The following is a 24242-nucleotide window of genomic DNA, read 5'->3' as shown; positions in this document are numbered from 1 at the left end:
TTGGCAAATGTAGATCACATTCGAACAGATAGAGAACGAATTTGTAGCATGATTCACTAGAAACAGGTTTAGACGCCGCCGCCACTCTTCTCCACAGGTATCCGCATCCTCTCCGCCTTGGCAACTTTCTTCGAAGAAGGACCAAACGATATTTCCTTCAGGCTTCCACAAATCTAAAACAGGAAAGTCAATACCTCAGGTCGGCTGTAAAACAGTCTGAACCAACGTACCTCTACAAACTCATCAAAATCAACGTCGATTTGATGGGCAAATCCAGCCTCAAGGAAAACATAGTCGTAGTCTTTCGCCCGTATTCCTTCATACGTCGGCAGCCCCTTCAATACTTCTGGTAAATCGCGTTTGCTCAATCGCTTCTCCTGTGCGCCAGGTCTTTGCTCGTCTTTTGAAGATACGGAAACTGCACGCTTCCCAAACGCTTCTTTTAGACCGTCCAGTTCACCCGCGTCAAACTGCGCACGACTGTACATGATATCGTGCCTCTTTGCTGGTGGTACATCAGCCCCGACCATGCTCCATACCGTGTTTTCCAGACGCTCAACAGTACTTCGGGGACCAAGTTCTGGGACCGCAGTGCCAGGAGCCAGGCCCATACTTCCGAGGAATGCGACCGCACGCTCGAGCTCACGTCTCTCTTGCGCGCGAGTCCAGTGCAGCTCTTCCGCCATGATCTCAATGACTCGAGGGAGAGAATTTAGAGCAACCTGCGCATTAAGGAATGCAAGACGTGTACGGCGTGCGATAACGTCGACGGCTGTTTGGGCGTACTCGTGTCGTACAGCGTATCGTACCTCAGCTTCGATGACTAATAAACAAGAGCGCATTAAGTCAGCAACACGAGCAATCTGATCATGGACACGCACAGGGATAGTTGCGACTCAATCGTACACCATGTAGAGGCCACGTCTCGCCGGTCGGGTGAGCCAACGAACATACAGTCCATGCGCGATCACCGTAGTTATCCGAAAGGTGTTTTGCGACTTCTGTTTCGAGACCAAACTAGAAGATGTGAATTGACATGAGCAATGCGGAATAAAACAAGGGCGAATGGGTTGTACTCTTTGAATCAGACCAATGAACATGTTTCGACTCCAGCCATCACTACCGACCAGCCTTAATTGTTCCGTGACACATCCATTCTTTACCCTGCTCTCAAGTCCAAATGCCTTAATGGCCACATCAACGGTTTCTTCAGCCATAGCTCGATATGTCGTCCACTTGCCTCCCGCAATGGTCACCAAGCCTGAATCCGAAACGTGTATCATATGATTTCTTACAAGTCCCTCCGTGCTCGACGCATTTGGATTGCGAACGAGAGGCCGCAATCCACTCCACGCACTCAGCACGTCTCCACGGCGAACTTTGATGTCGGGGGAGAGATACCGTCGAACCTCCTCAAGTACCCATCGAATCTCCTCCTCTTGAGCGCGTGGTTCGTTTTCAACAGGTGCCGGAGAGTCAGTGGTGCCTGCTATTGTGTTGCCTTGCCAAGGTAAGAAGAAGATCACGCGTCCGTCGGAGGTAGCCGGATCGAGCAGACCCATAGTTCGAGGAGAGTAGTAATTCGGAAGAGTGATATGGATGCCAGAAGATGGTTGAACAATTGGCTTGTGCGAGGGATTATCGAGGGTGAGCAGTGTGTCCGAAAAGGGGCCTGTGGCATTGACGATACCCTAAAAAGACGAATAAGTCTACGAACAGGGGCAGTCGCGAGTATTCGTTGATGAATACGTACTTTAGCGCGAACATTCCATTCTTTACCTGTCAGTTTGTCTTTTACGCGTGCACCGCTGAGATTCCCATTCCCACCTTTGTGTAGGTCGGAAACCTCGCAATAGTTGGCCACAACAGCACCATGTTTGACCGCTGTCATTATGAGAGCGACGTTCATCCGCGAATCGTTATGTTGACCTGTTGATATGATAATATGGTCTTTGAGGTCACTATTTAAAACAAAAGTCTATACGGTTTCACTTACCATCATAGTAAACAAGAGCACCGACAAGGCCATCACTCTTCAACATAGGGAATGTTTCTAGAGCTTTACCTTTACTCATAACATAGGAAGTCTCCATATTCTCCTTTCCAGCCAGCACATCATACATCTTACAACCAGCCCAATAATATGGCACTTGCCAATACCTTGGGGACGAAACAGATTACATGACATTCCTGTTACCTTGGTTGGGACTCACTTATAGATAGGCAACATTATAGGCAACATTGACGAAAGATAAGGAGCGGTCTGCAAAAAAATACGACGTTCGTGCAGTGCTTCCCGTACGAGTTTGTATTGTTCATAATCGAGTTCTAGGACAGCTTTCTGCAGGTAACGCACGCCTCCGTGGACCAACTTTGTTGATTTCGAAGATGTGCCTGATACAAACGGCGTCAGTACCAAGGAAAGTAAGAGAAGTTAAGTGAGAAAAGAAGAGGTATTCTTAGAGGTAGAAAGAATAGCCAGTCTAGGCCTAGTGAGCACTAAATGTCGAATGGGCCATGGGTTCCGCGCAAATTCAAGAATGAAGCAGCATACGTTGCTCTCGGTCTGCTCCTGACGCCCGTACGGATGAGCTCGTGAACTAGCCCGTTCGATGCGCATATATGCGAAGGAAGGTATTAATTTGCATCTCTTTTTCTAACTGACTCGAACGACGACACGGAGATCTGGTCAAGGCGATAAAATGCTTACCTGCACTAAAGTCATCCCTTTCGACAAGAGCAACCTTTAGTCCCCTACTCACGGCATCAACCGCGACACCAGCACCTGTCGCGCCTCCTCCAACAATGAGTAGATCAAACTCCTCTTCAGGCGTGGACGATGACTTGCGCAATGCATCCAACATATACTCTCTCGACGGCGGTGTCCATGGCGGCGGGGGCCTGCGCGTCTCCTTGCTAGACGCAGGATATGCTGGGCCAGAGTTCAAGTACCAATAACCACCGCCAGCGGCAACCAAGGTTCCGGTGGAGACATAGGCTAGAGTTTTGCGTGAGAAGAGGGCGCGTCGCAGGGCGGACATGGCGTGCACGTCGTCGTCGTCGACGATGGACACAGTTAGTGTGGTGGGGCCCTTGGGATGGAGGGAGAAATAAAGAGACCGTTAGCTTTTTGAGGACAATCCCCTTGGAACGGAATGCAGGTAACTTCGGATGGACGTCATGAACGGTCCGGGAACAGACAAACGGCCGAGCGTGAAACTTCCACTCGCTAGACGCACGTTCGAACCACAGCAAATGTCGACTAAAAATCAGAAGAAAAACACAGAAAATGTTGGTCGTTGAGGAAACAGGGCTGTGGATGGAATATCCTGGATCCTGAAATCATTAGCCATCGTATAGTATATTCCGCTATTACAATATCATGTTCAAAGGTGTCCGCCACTACGGACCGGTCGGTCCGTGCATTACTACCTACGTTTACCGACACGCCGACGAAGCGGGCGCTTCAAAAGATCTCACACTTGTCAAAGCTTATCTCAAAGAGACATTGTAATAACGATGATACAAAGTAATACATAGAGTTATCAAACGAATGTGCAACCAAAAGATCAGAATCAAAGAAGGGAAACACCAGTCCATACTGTCACCAATCATGGCAAGGGATCATCCAACATCATCTGCGTCACAAACTCGATACCCTCCTTTCTGTACGTGTCTTGCGTAGTGCTGGAACATCACTTACAGCACCTAACCCGACTCACGGAAAGACCAGATCTTCTGGTGACCTGAGCGTGCTTGCAAGAGGAATCGGCGAGGTCCTTGAAAATTGATATCACCAAGGAAGGCGGCTATACGCTTGAACTGGGGTGTCACGGCGTTGTTATATCCAGTATCAAAAGGAGAGCCGTCTGCGGAGGTGACAGGGTACAGTTCCATAAATTTGTCCAATGTCGAGTTAGACGCATGACGTGACCAGTAAGTCGTAACATAGTCTCGAAGCTCCTGCTCAGTCCTGTGAGAGTGAAATCAGCTACCTGTCATGCACACATAGAAAACTCTGCAGCCTACGTGATGTTGAGCGTGGAATAGGAGAAAGGAGTGGCTTCATCGTCACAGTTTCCTGTAATTCGATTTTGTCAGACGATATACATATTGAGTCGTTGATCGTACCATTAACAAAAGGTACACTCGCCACGGAACCTTCTTTGACCAGAGTTTGAGGGTTGTCTACAAGGAAAACGCCATCAGGGCGAGGCATCCAAGCCAAGACGAGAGACTAACGCAGATCACCATATCAGCTCCACAATCCAGTGGTGTCCACAAGCAACACCATACCTGATAATCATAAAAGGTAGGAACCTTATCAATCGCGCTCTTGAGAATATCGTAAGGTGCTTCTCGGAGGCATTGCAGAGTGTCAGACGAATTCGAGCAACCCGTATCCCTGACTAAAGCGTCGTAGTATGGATGGCCACCCTTCAAGCTACTGACGGGAAGTTGAGAGCCAGATTGCATAAAGGCAGCGCAGAATAAACCTTCGTTATCACCTCCATTTGTGATCATGTGGTATGCAATAGAAGTAGAACCTGCGCTTTCGCCCCAGCTAAATATGAACACCTCCTTAGCAATGGTTCAATTATTGACGGAGGGAAACAAGAAGCTCACATTGTGACTTTACTGGGGGTCACCACCGAATGAGCCGATGTACTTCTGCACCCATCTCAAGGCCTGACGTTCTAAGGAGGCCAATAAACAACCATTTGAAGGAAAGGGGCGGGTAAAAAATGCACTTACGGTCTTGAAGACCGAGATTTCCTACTCTTGCATCCATAACTTCTTGCCCACCCAAAAAACCAAAGCCTAAATAGCTCGATCGTATCGCGTTCGTATTATATAATCGATACATCGCTTACCGTTCAAGCTGCGGAAAGTGCACAGTAAGATAAGTGTTTAAGCTTGCTGCCACTATATGAAAGGCTCACCGATAGTTGAAGCCAACATAAATAACAGGCTCGTTGAGTGCCAGGGACCTGTTGACGACAGCATCTCCCGGATATCTGAAGGTACCGTAAGTTAAAGGCAAGATGAAGAGTGGAGTGTGAAAAACTGACTGGAAGGCGGCGCCGACCGCGAAAGCACCTGGGGATATGAGTATTTGATCAATCAAGCAATAGTTGCTGTCGTCCCTTACCTCCGTGGATCCACTAGATATCGGACAACACAATTGAATCCGTCAGGCGCGCAATACGTACCACGACTACAGGTAGCTTTGAGCTTGGGGTGGCATTGGCTGGCTTGTAAACATTTATTTTAAGACCTGTACAACAAACATATTAAGCTTTGAACACTATTAGTATAAAAGGCCACACAATCCTCGCTCTGTGGACTGGTATTTAGAAGTACAGATGCAAGAATAGCTTCAGTTTCGGCAGTCCAGTTCCCAAAAGGGATTCTGGTGGTCTGTTGTGGACAGATTAACCCGTAGACCGAAGCATCGGAAGTGCCTTTGTACGGTGGGACGGCTTGAGGGAGGTGAAAACAGAGCTTGCCAACACTAATTATCATTATTTAGACTATGGGGTTGACGAATAGATCAAGGTGCTCATGGAGGTTGCGCGTAAGGTATACCCAAGAATGCTGAAACACTTCTGTTAGTGGTGCCAGTGAAGATAGCATGATCCAACTTCACGGAAGGTGGAGATAGAGTAGTTGCAGCTATCACATAAAGTAGTACGTGAAATATTTTATCTGCAACCGCTGCAGACAGAATCTTCCACCACTCCATTTTTGGTGATAGCTTGAACGCGAGATTAAGGGTAAAAGGTATTAAAGGATGGTGGATGAGCAAAGGTCGACCTATCATCCTCTTTATACCTTTACGACTAGTAGTCCTTGTGGGCCACGATGCAGGCCTTATAAGTTGACTTCTCATGGCAACTATGGTGAATCAGATTCAGTATTGTAGGAATTCAGCCTAAGTTAGTTTCGTAGGGGGTGGATCGTGACGAACCTAATTTTCGGCTTAGGCGCTTCCAAACTTCGAATAGCACTTTGTACTTGTCGGCGTTACCACTGGCAACCCAATCCTCCCCGTGCCTTCTGCCAGATTTCTAGTTTGCCACAATGGGAATATCGCTCGAGTCTCATCGTTGACTTTTGCTCTGTCCAATATGAAGTTTGTGCACCCTAGCTTGTCTGCATTGTGACCCTGGACATTCCACGAGTATTTGCTTTGGTCTTTCCTGGTAAGCCGGTCCAGGGCTGCCCAGCGGGCGATGATATATTACATTCTAGCTGCACGTAACTTCAGTCTTAAAGGCACTGGACATATGGACTGCACGTAGAATGCCCAACACACCAACTAGTTCTTCAGATAGATCCAGAAGTAAGTGTAGCAGGTACGACAGTTTCACGGTGTTGGTATAGCGGACACCCTCCTGATAACAAAGCTGAAGCGGCGAGCCCAATGAGTGACACAACGATAAAAACCAAGGATATTGTCGTCCTGCTCATTAATGACGCGTGATCGCAATTTCCAGCTGCTTAGTTGCTTGATGATCTCCTCAAACCGTAGAATGACTTCATCCATGTTGGGCCGCTTTTCTGGGTCATCCTGTACCATGTCTTTCACCAGCGGTTCCACGAATTCAAAACCTGCTTTGGCCTTGATAAAAGTATTGCGTAATCAGTTCCTTGAGAAACACCAAAAGTGACACACCACCAAAAATGAGTTCCTGATCATATTTCCCAGATAGTATACGTCTGTTGGGAATGGATTGCGGGGCTCGTTCGATTGCTGGAATTCGGGAACTGTTTTATCGCCTCCCCATATTGGATCTTCCAGAGGAGCTATATCATTAGGACCATAGCGGCGTGATATACCAAAATCGACAAATAGATATTTTGGCGGACGCTGGGTACGAGTGAAATGTCTTGCCCGCTCTGTGTAATCACGTTTCATTTCAAGATCTTGAGGGTGATACGGGTCACTGAATAGAGGTGTCGCATCCATCATGATGTTCAGATACATGCAGTCACTGTATAACATTTAGCAATGAATGGATCAGAATGATACAAGAGCAACAGTACACACACCGATGGGCGATGTGTTGTTTGTGCATGAATCGCAAACCCTGGTGGAAGAAAGTGGTTGGAGACTTCTTCTTCTAATGAGTGGTTGATGCACATACTGCAAAAATTTGGCGAAGAAAGTGGATCACTTCACCGAAAGTGTCGAAGGGCGGGTCGTCGAAAAAGCGCAATAAGGGCATGACAATAATAGCGCGATCCTCTTCATCTGGTACAACGAGCACATCATAAATTAGTACACAGTGGTTGGCTGGGTCGGATGAGAGTGGTTCTGTCGAAAATAACTGGCCTATTTCAATCTCGTAGGGAAGTCGTGATTTCTTGAACAGCTTCAAGGTTACAAATGCCCCGTCGGATCCCATTGTCAACTAAAACAACGCATGAAATCACGTCTACATACGAGGGGACCTTGTCTGTCTTCACACTCCAAACCCATGATGTATTGGAGGTTTGCCATGAAGGGACCCAGTCTGGAGCATAGCGACGGCGGAGCAAATACCCACTATCCTTCAACCACTGATAATGCTTACACCACCACAATTCGCTTGCATTTTGACGACCAGGATGTCCTCGAGGCCCAAAGAGTAAGAGTGTACTGCGCTCAAGTCGTGCAACTTCCTCGGCTTTCTCCTCGGCTTGACGCTGGCGACGACGAGAAAGCATTGAAAAGTGAGCACATGCACCAGCTGGGATTTGTTCTATTTGACACTGAGGCCTTATTCCCTAGCGTTAAACTCGAACACGCTCAACATGTTTGGCCCGAGAAGATTTACTGTATAGTAACATTTCGCCGTCAACACGCCCAATGCGGATTAATCGGTCCGTGCTCTAGCGTTTCAGTGGGCCTTGACTTCAAACGCTGAAACTCCTAGATCATCGTGAAATACCTCACTGGTGAAGCTGTGGATATCTCAATGAGATATATTAACTACGATTTAAAGTAATACACAGGGTTCCAAAACGAATGTGCCTACAGGATAACAAAGAGATCATATCAAAGAAACACAAACACCAGTACTAGTGGTAGTAGCCCGTGGAACGGGTTATATCGACGAGCAATTGGATATTACTGCCAGGGATCATCCAACATCATCTGTGTCACAAACTCGATACCCTCCTTTCTGTACGTGTCTTGTGTAATGTTGGCCGGAATTGAGCCATCCAGGAACGTCAACAGGTTGGGGGTCTCGGTCTTGTACTCCGGCCAGTTAATGCCAGTGTTTCCACTAGGATCAAGGTTCGCCACAAAACGGACTAAGTAGTCGGTCATATCGGCAGGACCATAGACCATGTTTATATCTGAACCATGAAACTACATTGAGTTTGTCAGTTTGGAGTCTCAGGGAAGGTTAGAGCATCCTCTTACAGCACCAAGCCCGGGAAGATCTTTCAATCGTTTGTTGACTGTATATCAACAGTTAGCCACCAAAATTGCGTGTAGTGATCATATCATGTCAAGACTCACCGAAGGACCAGATCTTTTGGTGACCAGAACGTGCCTGCAGGAGTAATCGGCGAGGGCCTTGGAAATTGATATCACCAAGGAAGGCGGCTATACGCTTGAACTGCGGCGTCACTGTGTTGTTATTTCCAGTATTGAAAGGGGAGCCATCCGCAGGAGTGACAGGGTACAGTTCCATTAGTTTGTCCAACGTCGAGTTAGACGCATGAGGGGACCAGTAAGTCGTAACATAGTCTCGAAGCTCCTGCTCAGTCCTGTGAGAGTGAAATCAGCTACCTGCCATGCACACATAAAAGAATCTGTAGCCTACGTGATGTTGAGTGTGGAGTAAGAAAACGGTGTGGCCTCATCGTCACAGTCTCCTGCAATTCGATTTTGTGAGACAATATAGAAATGATACATACTGAACCGATGCTCATACCATTGACAAATGGTACGTTCGCCACAATTCCCTGTTGGATAAGAGTTTGAGGATTGTCGACAAGGAAAACGCCGTCAGGGCGAGGCATCCAAGCCAAGACGAGAGACTAACGCAGATAGCCATGTCAATTATACAATCCAGTGGCGTCCACAAGCAGCAACATACCTGATAGTCATAAAAGGTAGGAACATTATTAATCGCGCTCTTCAGAGTATCGAAAGGTGCCTCTCGGAGGCACTGCAGAGTGTCGGACGAATTCGAACATCCTGCAGCCTTTACCACCATGTCATAGTATGGCTGGCCACCCTTCATGCCGCTGACAGGAAGCTGAGAGCCAGATTGCATGAAGGCAGCACGGAATAGTCCTTCGTTGTCACCTCCATTTGTGATCATATGGTATGCGATAGAAGTAGAACCTGCGCTTTCGCCCCAGCTAAATATAAACACCGTCTTAGAATTGGCTTTCAGCAGCGAGGGAAACGAGAAGCTCACATTGTGACTTTACTGGGGTCACCACCGAATGAGCCGATGTATTTCTGTACCCATCTCAAGGCCTGACGTTCTAAACAAGCCGATGAACAATTATGGCAAGAAAAAAGGGTGTAAAAGATTACTTACGATCATGAAGACCGAGATTTGCTACGCCTGCATCCATGACTTCTTGCCCAGCCAGAAATCCAAAGCCTAAATATTTTGATTGTATCGCGACTCTCTGATACATGCGATATAATACTTACCGTTGATCCTACAGTTCATAGTAAGAGAAGTGCTAAAGGCTGCTGCCACGGTCTGTGAGACTCACCGATAGTTTAAGCTAACATAGATAACAGGCTCATTCAGTTCAAGGGACCTGTTGATAATGACGTCTCCAGGATATCTGAAAGTACCATAAGTTCAAAGTGGTAATCAGAGTGAGTGTATGAAAAGCCAACCTGGATGCAGCGCCGACCGCGAAACCACCTGAGGAGGCAACTTTTTAATTGGCTGCCTAAAATAGCTGGTATCATCCCTTACCTCCAAAGAAGTACTAGATATTGGGCACAACATTAGTAACACGATACTGAAGCTGCTAAGCGTTTAATACGCACTACAGCTACAGGCAAATTTGAGTTTGAAGTGGCGCCAGCTGGTGTGAAAATATTGATCGTAAGACCTGTAAAAGAAATACATCAACTTTGAATGCCATCAGTCTCGGTATAAATGAACACACAATCCTCGCTTTGAGGGCTTCCGTCTGCAACTAGAGAGGCGAGAATAGCCTCCGTTTCGGCAGTCAAATTCCCAGGGACTTTGAAGGTCTGTTGTGGACAGCTGGGCCCGTAGGCTGAAGCGTTATAAGTACCGTTGTAGGGTAGGATGGCTTGAGGGAGATGGAAGCGGAGATCGCCAACACTATACACTATTTAGACCGTGAAGTTGGCGAGAAAATGGAGGTACTCACGGAGGTTGCACGTAAGGTATACCCAAGAACGCCGAGACACTTCCGTTAGTGGTGCCAGTGAAGGTGGCAGCATCCAACTTCACGGAAGGTGGAGATTTTTGCGACAGAGGAGTAGCTGCGACCATCCCACAAAGGATGGCAGCAGATAAGACGCCCCGAAACACCATCTGCGCGGTAAAGAATATAAAAGACGTGTGAGTTAGTCGCGTGATTGAAAGCAAGAACTAGGAATAGAAGTGTCGAAGGAAATAGTTGGAAGAGTAAAATGTATATAACCCACCACCCAAATTTTACCTTGGCTTTATACTTCTAAGAACAACAGTGTTTCCGGGGCATTCAGGTTTATTTCTCATAGAGCATGTTGGCTGTGGCAAATAGTCAGATTATTGGCGTAATGTAGTCCAGTTTGACCGAGTTGAAGCTTCATCCCAATACATTCATATGTCAAGCGAATGTTTTCGGGTGGCACGGGACGCCAAAAAGACAGCGCTGACACTGCCTTCAGCCTTTATGTCAAACCCTGTCCAGTTCGACGATCCCGAGATACCTACGACTGTTCATTGCTGATCCCAATATCGAGATGCGTCTCTTATGGCGGTGTTTGTATGTGAGTTATATACGCTTTGATACCGGATGTCCGTCAGTTATGTAGCGCTTGCGATACCGATCGGGTAGCATGGCCACAACGACCTTCCAGTCACCTGGTCACCTGTGTAAATTGTAGGTAGGTGTCAACAGTACATTCTCCGAGTGTAACGCAAGCTCTGAGGAGTAAATATGTTATAATGCTCCTCAATGTTCCTTTGGAGGACTATTATTGACGCCCTTATGGAGATCCTGAAGGATCTCTTATGTGGAGTAGATAGAAACACGCACTACAGATATTCCTGGACCCGTGGGATCCAGGTTTCCATTTCGCAATCGAAGTTTCTTTCCTTCCAGGAGCTTTTATACCCTTTTTGGATAGAACCACATGACCGGCTGTTGAGATATCGTGGGCCTCTTTTTTGGCGCTCCACTTTATTCTGTGTCCGAGTCTTTCTCCACCATTCACTATTTCCTTTGCATTCTTCCGTTCCCTGGAACGTTGAATATAACTGCAGGGCAGGCGATGACCCGTCCCCTGTCCACTGAGAAGCAACTATCTTTACTAAGCTTAATAAATGATTTCACTAGTGTTAATGTACCAGTGATAATGAAACAATGTATCTTCAGTAATGCACTGTACAATGTGAGATGCTGGGTCCAGGTCTGCCCCGGAGGGCCATGGTATGATCCTAGCTCTTGTACAAACTTGCTTTCCGATCTGTACATGTCCTTACACCTCAGTCTATTATCCACAGACTGAGCATTTCAGTTTATAACCCCATTATCATGCTCATCTGTTGCATTCATCTTTTCAAGCTGAATAACTCACAAGTCGGTAAAGCAAGAGCCTTTGAGGGTTTGCCAGTCACTTGGGCTCCAGTCACTATGAACCCCAAAGAAAGTGATTATCACTGGAAAATGAGGTGAGAAATGACTATCAACTGTGTTTCAGGTGAATATGTAACAACCCAGAGTTAGTTACTCTGGCGCACACAAGAACACACTATAAAGAAGATGTTGAGGGAGTGGTTACCCCTTAAACTGCAGAGAGTTTGTTGGTATACAACAGGAGGACTCGCTGAGGAGTCTCCTGCATCTATTGGGGTATATATACTACTACAGGTTTGTTTGTACATGTGTACTATACAGTTGATGAAGGCAGTGGCTGATGATGTCATAGGGTCTAGCCCGTATGGCCAGCTCCACTGCGTGAGAGAGTTAAGTCTAAAAGTAAAAGAAAGGCAACGCGGCGCGAGAAAGGGAAATGCCGCGTGGCACTTAAAGTATAAAGTTTAAAGCGGAGAATAAAAGGGAAAGGAGATGTCCGGAAATTGTGTTATCGTAACAGAATATTGGTGCATGGTGAATGTACGGTGGTTTCCGAATCAACTGCTTATGAGTGATATTCAACTGCTTGTGGGTGATTTGAATTTTGCATAGAAGGCCCAAGTGATTTTTACCACCAGCAATAAAAATGGAAAAACAAACTGTGGGAATGAAATCAACTGAGTCCCTCAAGTGGTGTTCATCTACAAAATACCAATTACTGTGACAACTATTGTTCCGAGTCCTCATAAACAGCCTGAGAGAGGCTACCTAATAAATCTAAGTGAAACTCAGCCGCTGTCTGAGAGGCTATAGAAACGACTGAGGTATTCCTATACTAAACCCCCTACTACTTATAGTCAGAGGTGCTACTCGCTACAGTATAATGACTCCTAGGAGTACAATTGTGCTCATAGGAGAACAATGGTGACTCCATGGAGTGGTGGCTATGCTCTATAGAGAACAATGGCTGCTTTAGCAGAGACCGGGTTTATCCGGTTTTGTCACTCCCACTTGAGTGCAACCATAGTCCCATAGCTTTAGAGAATTCTCCTGTAGGAACATATCTGATTACTGCCTCTCCCTTTGATACTAAGTCATCTTGGATAAAATGATATTTCCATTGAATATGTTTTGCGCAAGCACAGAACTGCAGATCTCATGTAAGAATTATAGCTGCTTAATTGTCACAGTGCAATATTGTAGGTCCATCTTGAGCATGTCCAATTTCTTCAAAAAATATCCAAAGCCATGCAAGGTGTTGTCCAGCATTGCTCATCCCAATATATTCTGACTCCGTGGAGGATAAAGCTACCATGCTTTGTTTTTTGCTTGTCCAGGAGATTGCTCCTCGGATAGTAATAAAAACAAAGCCAGATGTTGATTGAGATGTATCTGGGTCTCCAGACCAATCTGCATCTGAATATCCATAGAAATCCATGTCCATGGAGACATCTGTGCCATCATAACATAGTTCTATGTCCCTGGTTGCTTTCAGATATTGGAGGATACATTTTGCAGCTTCACAGTGATGGCTCCTTGGACCTGAGCTATGTCTGCTTAGTATTCCAACAATGTAGGCAATGTCTGGGCGGGTTCCAAGCATGGCATACATGAGGGAGCCTACAATTGAGAGGTATGACACTTGACACCCTTCAATATGCATCTTGTGTTGCACGATATCTTCCCCTGGAGCGTTTGCAAGGAGTTTTGATCCATGGGCCATTGGTGTCCATACTGGTTTGCAGTTCTTCATTCCAGTATGCTCCAGGACTGTGTCAATGTATTGGCATTGCAATAGGGATATTGTTTTGTTTGAACAATCACATTGGATTTCTATTCCGAGAATGTATTTTGCTTCTCCAAGGTCCCATATTTTGAATATGGATTCAAGTTTGGCTTTTGTGATATCCATGAATGTTCGGGATGAAGCTCCTAGGAGAAGGTCATCTACATAGACAACAACAAAGCATATTTGTTTGTTGTCCCAGAATACATAGAGACATTTTTCTGCATTTAGTCTTGTGAAACTGAGCTCCTGGAGCTTGCAATCAAAGGTTTTATTCCATATACAACCAGCTTGTTTTAACCCGTAGATGGATTTCTTCAACCTCCAGCAGTATCCAGGTTGAATGGGAACACCCCCTGGAGGAAGCATGTACAGTTCTTCTTCAAGTTTTCCATTGAGATAAGCTGTGGATACATCCATTTGATCGAGGTCCAGGTCGTACTTTGCTGCCAGGGCTAGAATAATTTGGATTGACTCTAAGTTTGCAACTGGAGCAAAAACTTCCTGGTAATTAATCCCCTCCCTTTGAATAAAACCTTGTGCGACAATCCAGAGTTTGTATCTCTCAATGTTTCTGATTTGATCAAACTTGATCCGGAACACAGATTTTGATGTGATAGGTTTCACTCCCATTGGAAGTGGGACAGTATCATATACTGCATTGGTATTGAGACTTAGGAGTTCCTCCTCCAAGGCAGACTTCCATAATTCTCCATCCGGACGTGATAAGGCTTCCTTTAGTGTCCTTGGAAGGTCTGTGTATGGACTGGTGAGAACTGTTGTTAGAAAACCACACACAAAAACAAATTAACAAACAATCCTCCCAGATTCCACGGAATTTGTTTATGGGCTTTGCCTCCTAGAACAGTGGGTGCTCTGGTTGTTTGTGGGGTAGTATGTACAATGATCCTTCAAAGTCAAACCCAAGGATGTATGGGTGTGGGTTTTGAGGAGGAGGGATAGTTGCCTCCAGACCATGGACTTTTGAACAAGCAGCAGTAGAGCGTTAAAGGACAGAAAAAATGGCTGACCTATTTGTTTGTAGCAAATGCAGATGGCTCAACAAAATTGCCTCTGCTAATCATCGGAAAAGCATACAAGCCTCATCTGTTTGGGAACAAGACTGATGAACAGCTTGGGTTTAACTATCAAAACAACACTAAGGTGTGGATGACAGCCATACTTTATCAGGAATGGTTGTTGGATTGGGATTGGAAGTTGCGAGATGAGAGGAGAAATATTCTTCTTTTACAGGATAATTTTCCGGGGCACATTGTGCCTAATTCCCTCATGAACATCAAAGTTGAAAACTTCAAACCAAATCTCACTGTACACATACAGCCCAATGACCAAGGCATAATTCAATGCTTCAAGGCCTATTACCGTGCCCAGTTTATTAGTCGCGTAATTGATCACTACAACACTAATATTGCGCCCTCCAAAATTTATAACATTGACCAACTCAAAGCTATGCAACTTACTCAAGATGCATGAAATAGGGTGGACACAACTACCATCTGAAATTGCTGGACAAAGGCTGGTATTCTACCTGACTTGCCATTATCTCATGCGCAACCCACTGTTCCAATCTTGTCCCTTGTCCATGCACCAGATATTGTAATCAACCCTATCACACATTTTGAGACACTTGTTGAAAACGCCTTGGATAAACTCGAGGCAACCTGGGCCCTTCAGTGTTCCAATTGTATGGCCATTGCAGAACTCCTTAATCTGGCATTTGAGTCACACAACATTCTTGATGCAACAGACAAAGAAATTTGCAAGTCTGTGATGGGCGCAAAAACCTTGAGGGAGACCAGAAATGACAACAATGGTGATGACAACAACATATCCGCACCCGGACCAACATGGAATGAGGCACTGCAAGCAGCGCTGGTCCTGCGCAAGTATGTTGGGACCATTGATAATGCATTTGCCCACAAACTGGAGGTAATGCTAGGCTTATTTAGACAGAGAACTTGTGCCATTGAGATACAGGGCTTCAAAGATACTTAAGTGAGTGATTTTTTTCATTTTGAATAGCTTTATAGTCACTTTCACAACATTAATGTAGCTCAGTACAAATTAAGGTACTTTTTGCGCAGTTACATAGTCTCCCTTGCTTACCTAATTCAATATATGATAACAGTCAATCATATTTTGCAAATAAGGTCTGCTCTGAAATAAGGGTGGCACGCAGGAGCTCCCCATTTGGTGTCAATAATAATACTATCAGCCTCAATTTGACCCCAGCAAGAGCTCCAATTATCTGAACCAGCTTTGTCCAACTTTATTCACTACCTGTTCCCTACCCGTTCCCTGACCATTCCCTGATTTATTCCAAACCACAGGACCTCTCAAAAAACCCATACACCCTGATAACACATACCTCCCAGGCTATCCCGACAGGTTTGGGTTATGAGGGAGTCAACTGTATACCCAAGAATGCTGAAACACTTCTGTTAGTGTTGCCAGTGAAGATGACATGATCCAACTTCACAGAAGGTGGAGATAGAGTAGTTGCAGCTATCACATAAAGTAGTACGCAAAATATTTTATCTGCAACTGCTGCAGACAGAATCTTCCACCACTCCATTTGTGGTGATAGCTTGAATGCGAGATTAAGGGTAAAAGGTATTAAAGGATGGTGGATGAGCAAAGGTCAACCCATCATCCTCTTTATACCTTTACAGCTAGCAGTCCTTGTGGGCTATGATGCAGGCCTTATAAGTTGACTTCTCATGTTGCATGGCAACTATGGCAAATCACATCCAGTTTTGTAGAAATTTAGCCTAAGTTAGCTTTGTAGGGGGTGGATCATGACACCTTGTAGAAATTCAGCCTAAGTCAGTTTTGTAGGGGGTGGATGAGGAACTGTTTGATTAGATCCAGGCACATGTGACAATGCAAATGCTGTAATGCCCAAAGCTGGATCTCTGCCGACCATTGTGCGGCATTCCCCACCAAGGGGGCCGCTGTCATGCACCAAAGTTGATTGGTAGCATGGACAGGTGTCAATAACGAAGCGAATATTCAAAAAGATTCGCCTTTGCGCCACACAGGCACAGTGCCACGTGGAATAGTAATTAATATTGCCCTTTTGAACTTGTGGCTGATCAGCACCACCTCTATTAGGCAATCCAGTCATGCTCACCTTTGCTTTTCCATCCGGTACTTTCCGCGTTTCGGCATTTTGGCAAATTTTTGCGTCGCCACTGGCTACACATTGCATTGTGCCCTCGCTTTTGTCGTTTCCCTTACTCCCCTTCCTTTGCCTAGCCCCACCATGGGCCCCTTCCTCTCCTTTTTATTCTCACCTGACAGTCATTTCTGGATCCCCATTCTAATCCACTTTTCCGTCACCTCCACCCTCCTCCTCCTCATCTTATTTGCACCCCCACCATTTCTGATATCACCACTTCCTATCCGCTTCCGTCGCCGATCCGTTGACTACCACGTGCCACTGCTGATATCAGCAAAGCCCCGGCGGCCGGTCCAAATAGGGAAACAGGTCCATCTTCATGACGTCGATCTGCCATCATATACTATCAAAACATCGGTCGCTCGTCTTGCCTGGTTGGAGCGTGGGTAGGTAGTTTTTGAGCTGGAGAAGGTTCATCCCCTTGCATCGCCCATGTTCATCGCTGTCCCATTCACTTGGGTACACTTATCTTTTGTCCATCGTCTTCGCTACAGCTACACCTACCACATGCTGCCTGGGACTCACTTGTTCCAAATTGGAACTACTCCTCTCCCTCCCTCGTTTGATCAGGTGGTCCAACACAACCAGTCCATTGGTAAGGCCATGGAACTGTCGGATTTGGACTAGGTGGTGGACCGGTGGCTCCAGTTTCTTTTTCTTCAGCAGAACATTCATTTACAGTGCGATTATTTTTGATTTTTGAATCATTTTTATGGACACATATTTTTTAGAATGCCTGACTGACAATAAAGGAACTGTGTTGATACTGATAGTGTTTTGCCTTGCCCTTTTTTTACTGCATCTTCCCATGACATCATGATTTTCCTGCTCTTTTTTTGCTATTGGACTTTACTTTATGGCTGTACAAACCTGTGACATTACTCACAGCATTCATTGTTCTATCTCTTTCTTTTCCTTTTTTGACAATCTTATCCTGTACTACCTACGCAGGATTCGTCAGCATACATTCCTTCCTTCATGTTCTTTCTCATTCTTTTTGCACAGCTAAACTGTGCATAGCCTACTTTTCTTTCACTATATAAACCCCTGTATTTTACCTTGTAAAAAAACAAGAACTCCAATCCAGACTTCTTCTCTACTCTCAAGTTCACTACTCTGCTACTTGTGATCCAGTGTGGTCACAACACTTCCCATTTCTACCACTGTTAACTGCTGTCATCGTCACTCATCACTTTTTGAAAGTGATTGTCATCCCCTTCGATTAGAGTCCTTCTGAGCACTACAGTTTGTGCGTCAGGAGCCTGCTATCACTGGGAACCTCGTCACCTCCTCATCCTTGTTGTTCTCAAACCTACCTTGTGCTACGATTAGCAAGGTAGTGCTCGTCTATACTCGCCACAAAGCCCCTATCTTTCTATAAATTCAACTATCCCTCCTCCTCAAAACCCACACTCATACACCTCTGGGTTTTACTTTGAAGGATCCTCATACATACCACCCCACGAACAACCAGACCACTCCACTGTTCTAGGAGGCAAAGCCCATAAACAAGTTCCGTGGAATCTGGGAGGATTGTGTGTTAGTTTGTTTTTGTGTGTGGTTTTCTAACAGCAGTTCTCATCATCGACACCGCATTAAGGGTACCGTCAATGTTATAGACGGGAATAGATACATCTAATTTTACAAGGGGGAGTCCAATTTGCGCCCAGGCCTGATCTATGAATATTCCGTTAGCGCCTGAATCAAGCAGTGCGCTGGTTAGGTGTACTATGCCCCGGGCAAGGTTTTCCACACCAATGTCTAAACGGATCTCCTTTTGGAATAAATATGTGCGCATCAACACACACCTTGGGATTTCGGGAAAGGGTGGCTCCAAGGAAGAAGAAGAGGTTTCGAAAGCTATTTGTTTTTCTATTTTATTTTTACCAGAATCAAGCACCCTATTGTTTGTCTCGCCGGGGCCACGTTGGTGCAGCGGTAGTATCATAAATATTACAGTCACAATGCTTCATACAGGTACAGGTTTCAGATAACAAATTTAGAAATTTATTTACAAATTGGGGAGCCATCCATGTCTTTCCTTTGTTGCTCTTGCAACACCCCAGAGCAGGGGCCACTTTGTTGTGGTTTACTTCATTGTTCCAAGGAGCGAAGGCACCCAAGTGACCTAAGCTCCGAACTCTTTTCCCTGAGCCTTCATCTCAGCGACCTGCTGATCGTAAAAGAAGGCCCAGATTTCGTTGTATGAACAACCGGCCAGAGTATTGAGCCAATCATCTGGCTTTTCCATTTCTAATTGGTGCGCCTGGCGCCCTTGATTATTTTTTTGTTTGGCAATCTGCACCCCGTTTCTACAGTCTCGGGACATGTGTCCCCCTTGACCACAGTTGTAACAGTTGCCCTTAAATCTGCGCATCTGTCCACCTTGGACCGCGCTGATATCCATAGGAGGGCACCCTGTCCTGGCTGCAGCCCGAACAGCTTGAACCCGTGAGCCACCTTGGTGCATAGTGTAGAGCTCCATGGCTCTACCGACTCGTCAGACTTCCTCAGCCGCCAGGGCCAGGTTGTTGCTTCGTGTATCCTGCAGATAGATCTGTTCGGCAATGCGGGGGTTCACATTGCGTTCTAGCAGCTCTACTGCATGTTCATTTCCAAGCCCTCCTTGGATAGAGAGAGCCAGGAACCGGGTGGCATAATCATCCGTCCTCATGCTGCCTTGCTTGAAGGAACAGATTTGCTGACACACCCAGTCATGCTCAGCCTGCGGTTTGAAATATTTTTTGATCTCTACTTTGAGATTGTCCCAGGTGGGCCACACTCCCGTGTAGCATTCCTGCAATCTAACTTGGGCGTATCGACCCGCCACAGGTCCCTTTAGTCGACATAGCACCGCAGTGGCTACCTCAAAATTGTTGGCAAATGCGTCCCAATTTGCCTTAACCCATATTTGGAGTTTGATCCAACATTCGGCAAATCGCGCTCTGTCTCCCTCGAAGGCGCCAGGGTCAGCGACGACTTCGACTTTCTTATTGAATCTCTTCTCAACTGAGGGGGTTGCCGCAGGGGGATTTACCTGCAGCTCGGCAAGTTGAGTGGTCAATGTCAAGATCTGTGCACGCATATTGGTCAACAGAGCGTTGACATCCATTTGAGGTTGCGACGACATGTTGACTTGTTCTCTTATAAGGTAAAAAAAAGGTAACTGGGGGTCCCCACTTGCTATCTGCGGATCAACCTCTTCCCAGCTGAGTACCGGATCACAATCTCCGACTACCCACACTATAGTATTTGAAAGGTATATAAAAGATATTTGTAATAAACCCTGGTCCAAATGGTTGTCAGGGGGTGGTCTGCTTGTTAAAGGTTTTGGTTCTTCTCCCAAAGCACTACAAGGCCGTCGCTAGGAGTGCACCTATCTGCTATGCGGGATATTCCCAACCAATAACCAAATTTCCTTCACCCTGGAGTCCGGGTGCCCAGTGGGACTTTTTTGCACAATTGTGCGAGAGAGTAGAAGAGCGAGTCCTAATGTAACAACCAAGAGTTAGTTACTCTGGCGCACACAAGAACACACTGTAAAGGTAGTGAATGGGGAGTGGTTACCCCTTAAGCTGCAGAGAGTTTGTTGGTATACAACAGGAGGACTCACTAAGGAGTCTCCTGGATCTATTGGGGTATATATACTAATACAGAGTGTTTGTACTTATGTACTGTACAGTTGATAAAGTCAGTGGCTGATGATGTCATGGGGCCTAGCCCGCATGATCAGCTCCACTGTGTGAGAGAGTTGTATCTAAAATAAGAAGAAGGCAATGCGGCACGAGAAAGAGGAGTTTGAACAAAAGGGGAAGTGTCGTGTGGCACCATGTGTGAAAGCTAAAGTATACAAGGTTAAAGCGGAGAATGAAAATGAAGGAAAGGTCCGAAAATTGTGTTATCGTAACACCACCCAACTCTGTCCAATCTGAAACATAGTTGTCCTCTGACATGTCATCTGATGAGTAGACTACACCTGCAGCAGAGTCTTGTGCTTTGTCGCGAAGCCGAGGTTGGTAGGGGGGAAAATCTACAATGGGCCTGAACTCTGGGTCTGGGTGTTCATCCCCACGCAAAACTGGTTGAGACCTCATCAGTGCTTGAAGGACTTCTTGATCATGCACACGGAAACAATTGAGTAATATAGTATAGATATCCCAGGCTGAGTTCATGGTGACAGGAGGGTTTCCAGCTTCTGAGAGAAAGGTCGAGGCTAGTTCATGAAAGGTGGGCTGTTACGATAACACAATTTTCGGACCTTTAAATTTCATTCTCCTCTTTAACTTTGTTCTATAGTTTTCACACACTGTGCCATGCTGTGCCCCATGACATCATCAGCCACTGCCTCCATCAACTGTATAGTACACATGTACAAATAACCTGTAGTAATATAAATACCCAATAGATCCAGGAGACTCCTCAGCGAGTCCTCCTGTTGTATACCCACAACTAACTTGGTCCTACCTAAGGGGTAACCACTCCCTCATCACTACCTTTATAGCTTGTCTGAGTTGTGCGCCAGAGTAACTAACTCTTGGTTGTTACATTAGGACTCGCTCTTACTACTCTCTCGCACTTTGTGCAAACCCGGTCCCAGGGTTAAGGGGTTATTGTTTTGGAATATCCCGTATAGCAGAAGGGTGCGCTCCTAGCTACGGCCCTGTAGTGCTCAGGGAGAAGAGGCAATTATTTGTACACAGCCCCCAGTGTTAAGGGGAGTACTTTAGCTCAGCAGTTGGTGTGGAACCACTGTCGATTAGAAATTACATACAAACTTCTTCTTCATTTTCCTCTGACCAGGCCGGGCACTTGCCTCCGCCAGTCTGGAGAAGGGGTTGACAGCTTAACAAGTGGACCACCCCTGACAACCATTTGGACCAGGGTTTATTACATATACCTTATATTTACAATTTCAAATACTACAGTGTGGGTAGTTGGAGATTGAGATCCAATACTCAGCTGGGAAGACGTAGATCTGCAGATAGCAAGTGGGGACCCCCAGTTACATTTTTTTACGTTTACAAAGAGAACAAGTCGACATGTTGTTGCAACCCGATATAAACAGTCTGCCACACAACATGCGTGCACAGATTCAAGTGTTAACAAATCAGCTCGCCAAGACTCAGGCTACCCCAGCAGCGGAACCTACGGTTGAGCAAAAGTTCAACAAGAAAGTCGAGATTGTCGCTGACCGCGGCACTTTCAAAGGAGATAGGGCTCAATTTGCTGAATGGTGGATCAAGCTCCAGATCTGGATCAAGGCAAATTGGGACACATTTGCCGATGATTTTGAGATAGCGACTGCTGTGCTATCTCAACTAAAAGGACCTGTGGCGGGTCAATACGCCCAAGTAAGACTGCAGGAGTGCTACACAGTGGGAGTGTGGCCCATGTAGAGATCGAAAAATATTTCAAACCGCAGGCTGAGCATGACTGGGTGTGTCAGCAAATCTGTTCCTTCAAGCAAGGCAGCATGAGGACGGATGATTATGCCACCCGGTTCCTGGCTCTCTCTATCCAAGGAGGGCTTGGAAATGAACATGCAGTAGAGCTGCTAGAACGCAATGTGAACCCCCGCATTGCCGAACAGATCTATCTGCAGGATACACGAAGCAACAACCTGGCCCTGGTGGCTGAGGAAGTCTGACGAGTCGGTAGAGCCATGGAGCTCTACACTATGCACCAAGGTGGCTCACGGGTTCAAGCTGTTCGGGCTGCAGCCAGGACAGGGTGCCCTCCTATGGATATCAGCGCGGTCCAAGGTGGACAGATGCGCAGATTTAAGGGCAACTGTTACAACTGTGGTCAAGGGGGACACATGTCCCGAGACTGTAGAAACGGGGTGCAGATTGCCAAACAAAAAAATAATCAAGGGCGCCAGGCGCACCAATTAGAAATGGAAAAGCCAGATGATTGGCTCAATACTCTGGCCGGTTGTTCATACAACGAAATCTGGGCCTTCTTTTACGATCAGCAGGTCGCTGAGATGAAGGCTCAGGGAAAAGAGTTCGGAGCTTAGGTCACTTGGGTGCCTTCGCTCCTTGGAACAATGAAGTAAACCACAACAAAGTGGCCCCTGCTCTGGGGTGTTGCAAGAGCAACAAAGGAAAGACATGGATGGCTCCCCAATTTGTAAATAAATTTCTAAATTTGTTATCTGAAACCTGTACCTGTATGAAGCATTGTGACTGTAATATTTATGATACTACCGCTGCACCAACGTGGCCCCGGCGAGACAAACAATAGGGTGCTTGATTCTGGTAAAAATAAAATAGAAAAACAAATAGCTTTCGAAACCTCTTCTTCTTCCTTGGAGCCACCCTTTCCCGAAATCCCAAGGTGTGTGTTGATGCGCACATATTTATTCCAAAAGGAGATCCGTTTAGACATTGGTGTGGAAAACCTTGCCCGGGGCATAGTACACCCCACCAGCGCACTGCTTGATCAGGCGCTAACGGGAATATTCATAGATCAGGCCTGGGCGCAAATTGGACTCCCCCTTGTAAAATTAGATGTATCTATTCCCGTCTATAACATTGACGGTACCCTTAATGCGGGTGGCTGCATCATGCACAAATGTTCTTTTGTTGTTGAATACCAAGGACACAGAGAACGAGTCACTGCCGAAGCTACCCAACTAGGGAAGATTAATTTAATCTTGGGCTGGACCTGGCTATTTAAACACAATCCTGAAATCGACTGGCAGACAGGGGTTGTCACATTGTCATGTTGCCCTCAGGAGTGTGTGAACTTGGGTAAACCAAATCATGTCTGTCACAATGAGCGTCTTGAGAAGATAAACACTGGTCACATTTATGAGCTCAGATCTTTAGAAAAGATCAACAATGACGATGATGAGGTAAAACCCGAAGAAGAGATTAAGAGGCTGGTACCTCCCGAGTACCATGACTTCTGGAAAGTCTTTTCAAAACATAAATCAGAGCGCTTCCCAGAGGCTAAGCCTTGGGACCATGCAATAGATTTGAAGGACACCTTCAAACCAAGAAAAGGACATATGATTCCCCTCTCTGCTCCAGAAAGAGATGAGGTCTCAGGTTTCATAGATGAACAGCTTAGGAAGGGTTATATCAGACCTTCCAAAAGCCCTATGACATCCCCGGTGTTCTTCATTCCTAAAAAGGATGGTAAGAAGTGTATGATTATGGACTATTGTTACGTGAATGAGCACACGGTTAAAAATGCGTATCCGCTGCCTTTGATCAGTCAGCTAGTAGACAAAATGGCTGGTGCCAAGATCTTAACAAAGATGGATCTCAGATGGGGGTACAATAATGTACAAATCAAAGAAGAAGATGCTTGGAAGGCCACATTCATGTGCCACCAAGGATCCTTCAAACCCCTTGTTATGTTCTTTGGGTTGACCAATTCACCGGCGACCTTCCAGAGCATCATGAATGAGATCTTTGCGGATATGGAAAACAAACTGTGTCATCATTTACATTG

The 24242-nt window shown here is 45.9% G+C and overlaps 7 protein-coding genes across 7 annotated transcripts; 3 read left to right on the top strand and 4 right to left on the bottom strand.

Moving 5' to 3' along the window:
- Positions 1–11: 11 nt before the first annotated feature.
- Positions 12–5009, bottom strand: SERLADRAFT_479523 (uncharacterized protein; the record flags this gene model as incomplete). Its single annotated transcript, XM_007323845.1, has 15 exons — positions 12–823; positions 882–1017; positions 1077–1691; positions 1754–1929; positions 1997–2160; positions 2214–2394; positions 2711–3973; positions 4030–4081; positions 4132–4188; positions 4243–4447; positions 4497–4564; positions 4627–4697; positions 4756–4821; positions 4875–4882; positions 4944–5009. 7 exons carry the CDS (start codon positions 3039–3041, stop codon positions 174–176), a joined length of 2253 nt encoding a protein of 750 aa, XP_007323907.1.
- A 1162-nt stretch (positions 5010–6171) lies between these two features.
- SERLADRAFT_479520 (uncharacterized protein) lies at positions 6172–7094 on the bottom strand (the record flags this gene model as incomplete). Its single annotated transcript, XM_007323844.1, has 3 exons — positions 6172–6625; positions 6680–6998; positions 7055–7094. The coding sequence occupies 2 exons, from the start codon at positions 6989–6991 to the stop codon at positions 6371–6373; spliced, it is 567 nt and encodes a 188-aa protein (XP_007323906.1).
- Positions 7095–8116: 1022 nt separating this feature from the next.
- On the bottom strand, positions 8117–10541 carry SERLADRAFT_443232 (uncharacterized protein; the record flags this gene model as incomplete). The annotated part of the gene is made up of 15 exons (XM_007323843.1): positions 8117–8362; positions 8417–8454; positions 8516–8766; positions 8823–8874; positions 8934–9039; positions 9099–9366; positions 9426–9495; positions 9552–9617; positions 9671–9678; positions 9736–9810; positions 9866–9893; positions 9948–9960; positions 10022–10086; positions 10144–10325; positions 10375–10541. 15 exons carry the CDS (start codon positions 10539–10541, stop codon positions 8117–8119), a joined length of 1635 nt encoding a protein of 544 aa, XP_007323905.1.
- A 4826-nt stretch (positions 10542–15367) lies between these two features.
- On the top strand, positions 15368–15592 carry SERLADRAFT_374462 (uncharacterized protein; the record flags this gene model as incomplete). The annotated part of the gene is made up of 1 exon (XM_007323842.1): positions 15368–15592. One exon carries the CDS (start codon positions 15368–15370, stop codon positions 15590–15592), a length of 225 nt encoding a protein of 74 aa, XP_007323904.1.
- Positions 15593–19278: 3686 nt separating this feature from the next.
- Positions 19279–19908, bottom strand: SERLADRAFT_443229 (uncharacterized protein; the record flags this gene model as incomplete). The annotated part of the gene is made up of 1 exon (XM_007323841.1): positions 19279–19908. The coding sequence occupies one exon, from the start codon at positions 19906–19908 to the stop codon at positions 19279–19281; it is 630 nt and encodes a 209-aa protein (XP_007323903.1).
- A 1909-nt stretch (positions 19909–21817) lies between these two features.
- SERLADRAFT_443228 (uncharacterized protein) lies at positions 21818–22425 on the top strand (the record flags this gene model as incomplete). The annotated part of the gene is made up of 2 exons (XM_007323840.1): positions 21818–22129; positions 22201–22425. The coding sequence occupies 2 exons, from the start codon at positions 21818–21820 to the stop codon at positions 22423–22425; spliced, it is 537 nt and encodes a 178-aa protein (XP_007323902.1).
- A 780-nt stretch (positions 22426–23205) lies between these two features.
- Positions 23206–23490, top strand: SERLADRAFT_340028 (uncharacterized protein; the record flags this gene model as incomplete). Its single annotated transcript, XM_007323839.1, has 1 exon — positions 23206–23490. A coding segment is annotated over one exon (285 nt), but the record flags the coding sequence as incomplete, so codon positions are not given.
- Positions 23491–24242: the final 752 nt, after the last annotated feature.

This window comes from Serpula lacrymans, assembly GCF_000218685.1.
Source record: "Serpula lacrymans var. lacrymans S7.9 unplaced genomic scaffold SERLAscaffold_17, whole genome shotgun sequence".
Lineage (NCBI taxonomy): Eukaryota > Fungi > Basidiomycota > Agaricomycetes > Boletales > Serpulaceae > Serpula > Serpula lacrymans.
The sequence above is the reverse complement of the archived record's forward strand: the minus strand, read 5'-3'. Positions and strand labels throughout refer to the sequence as shown.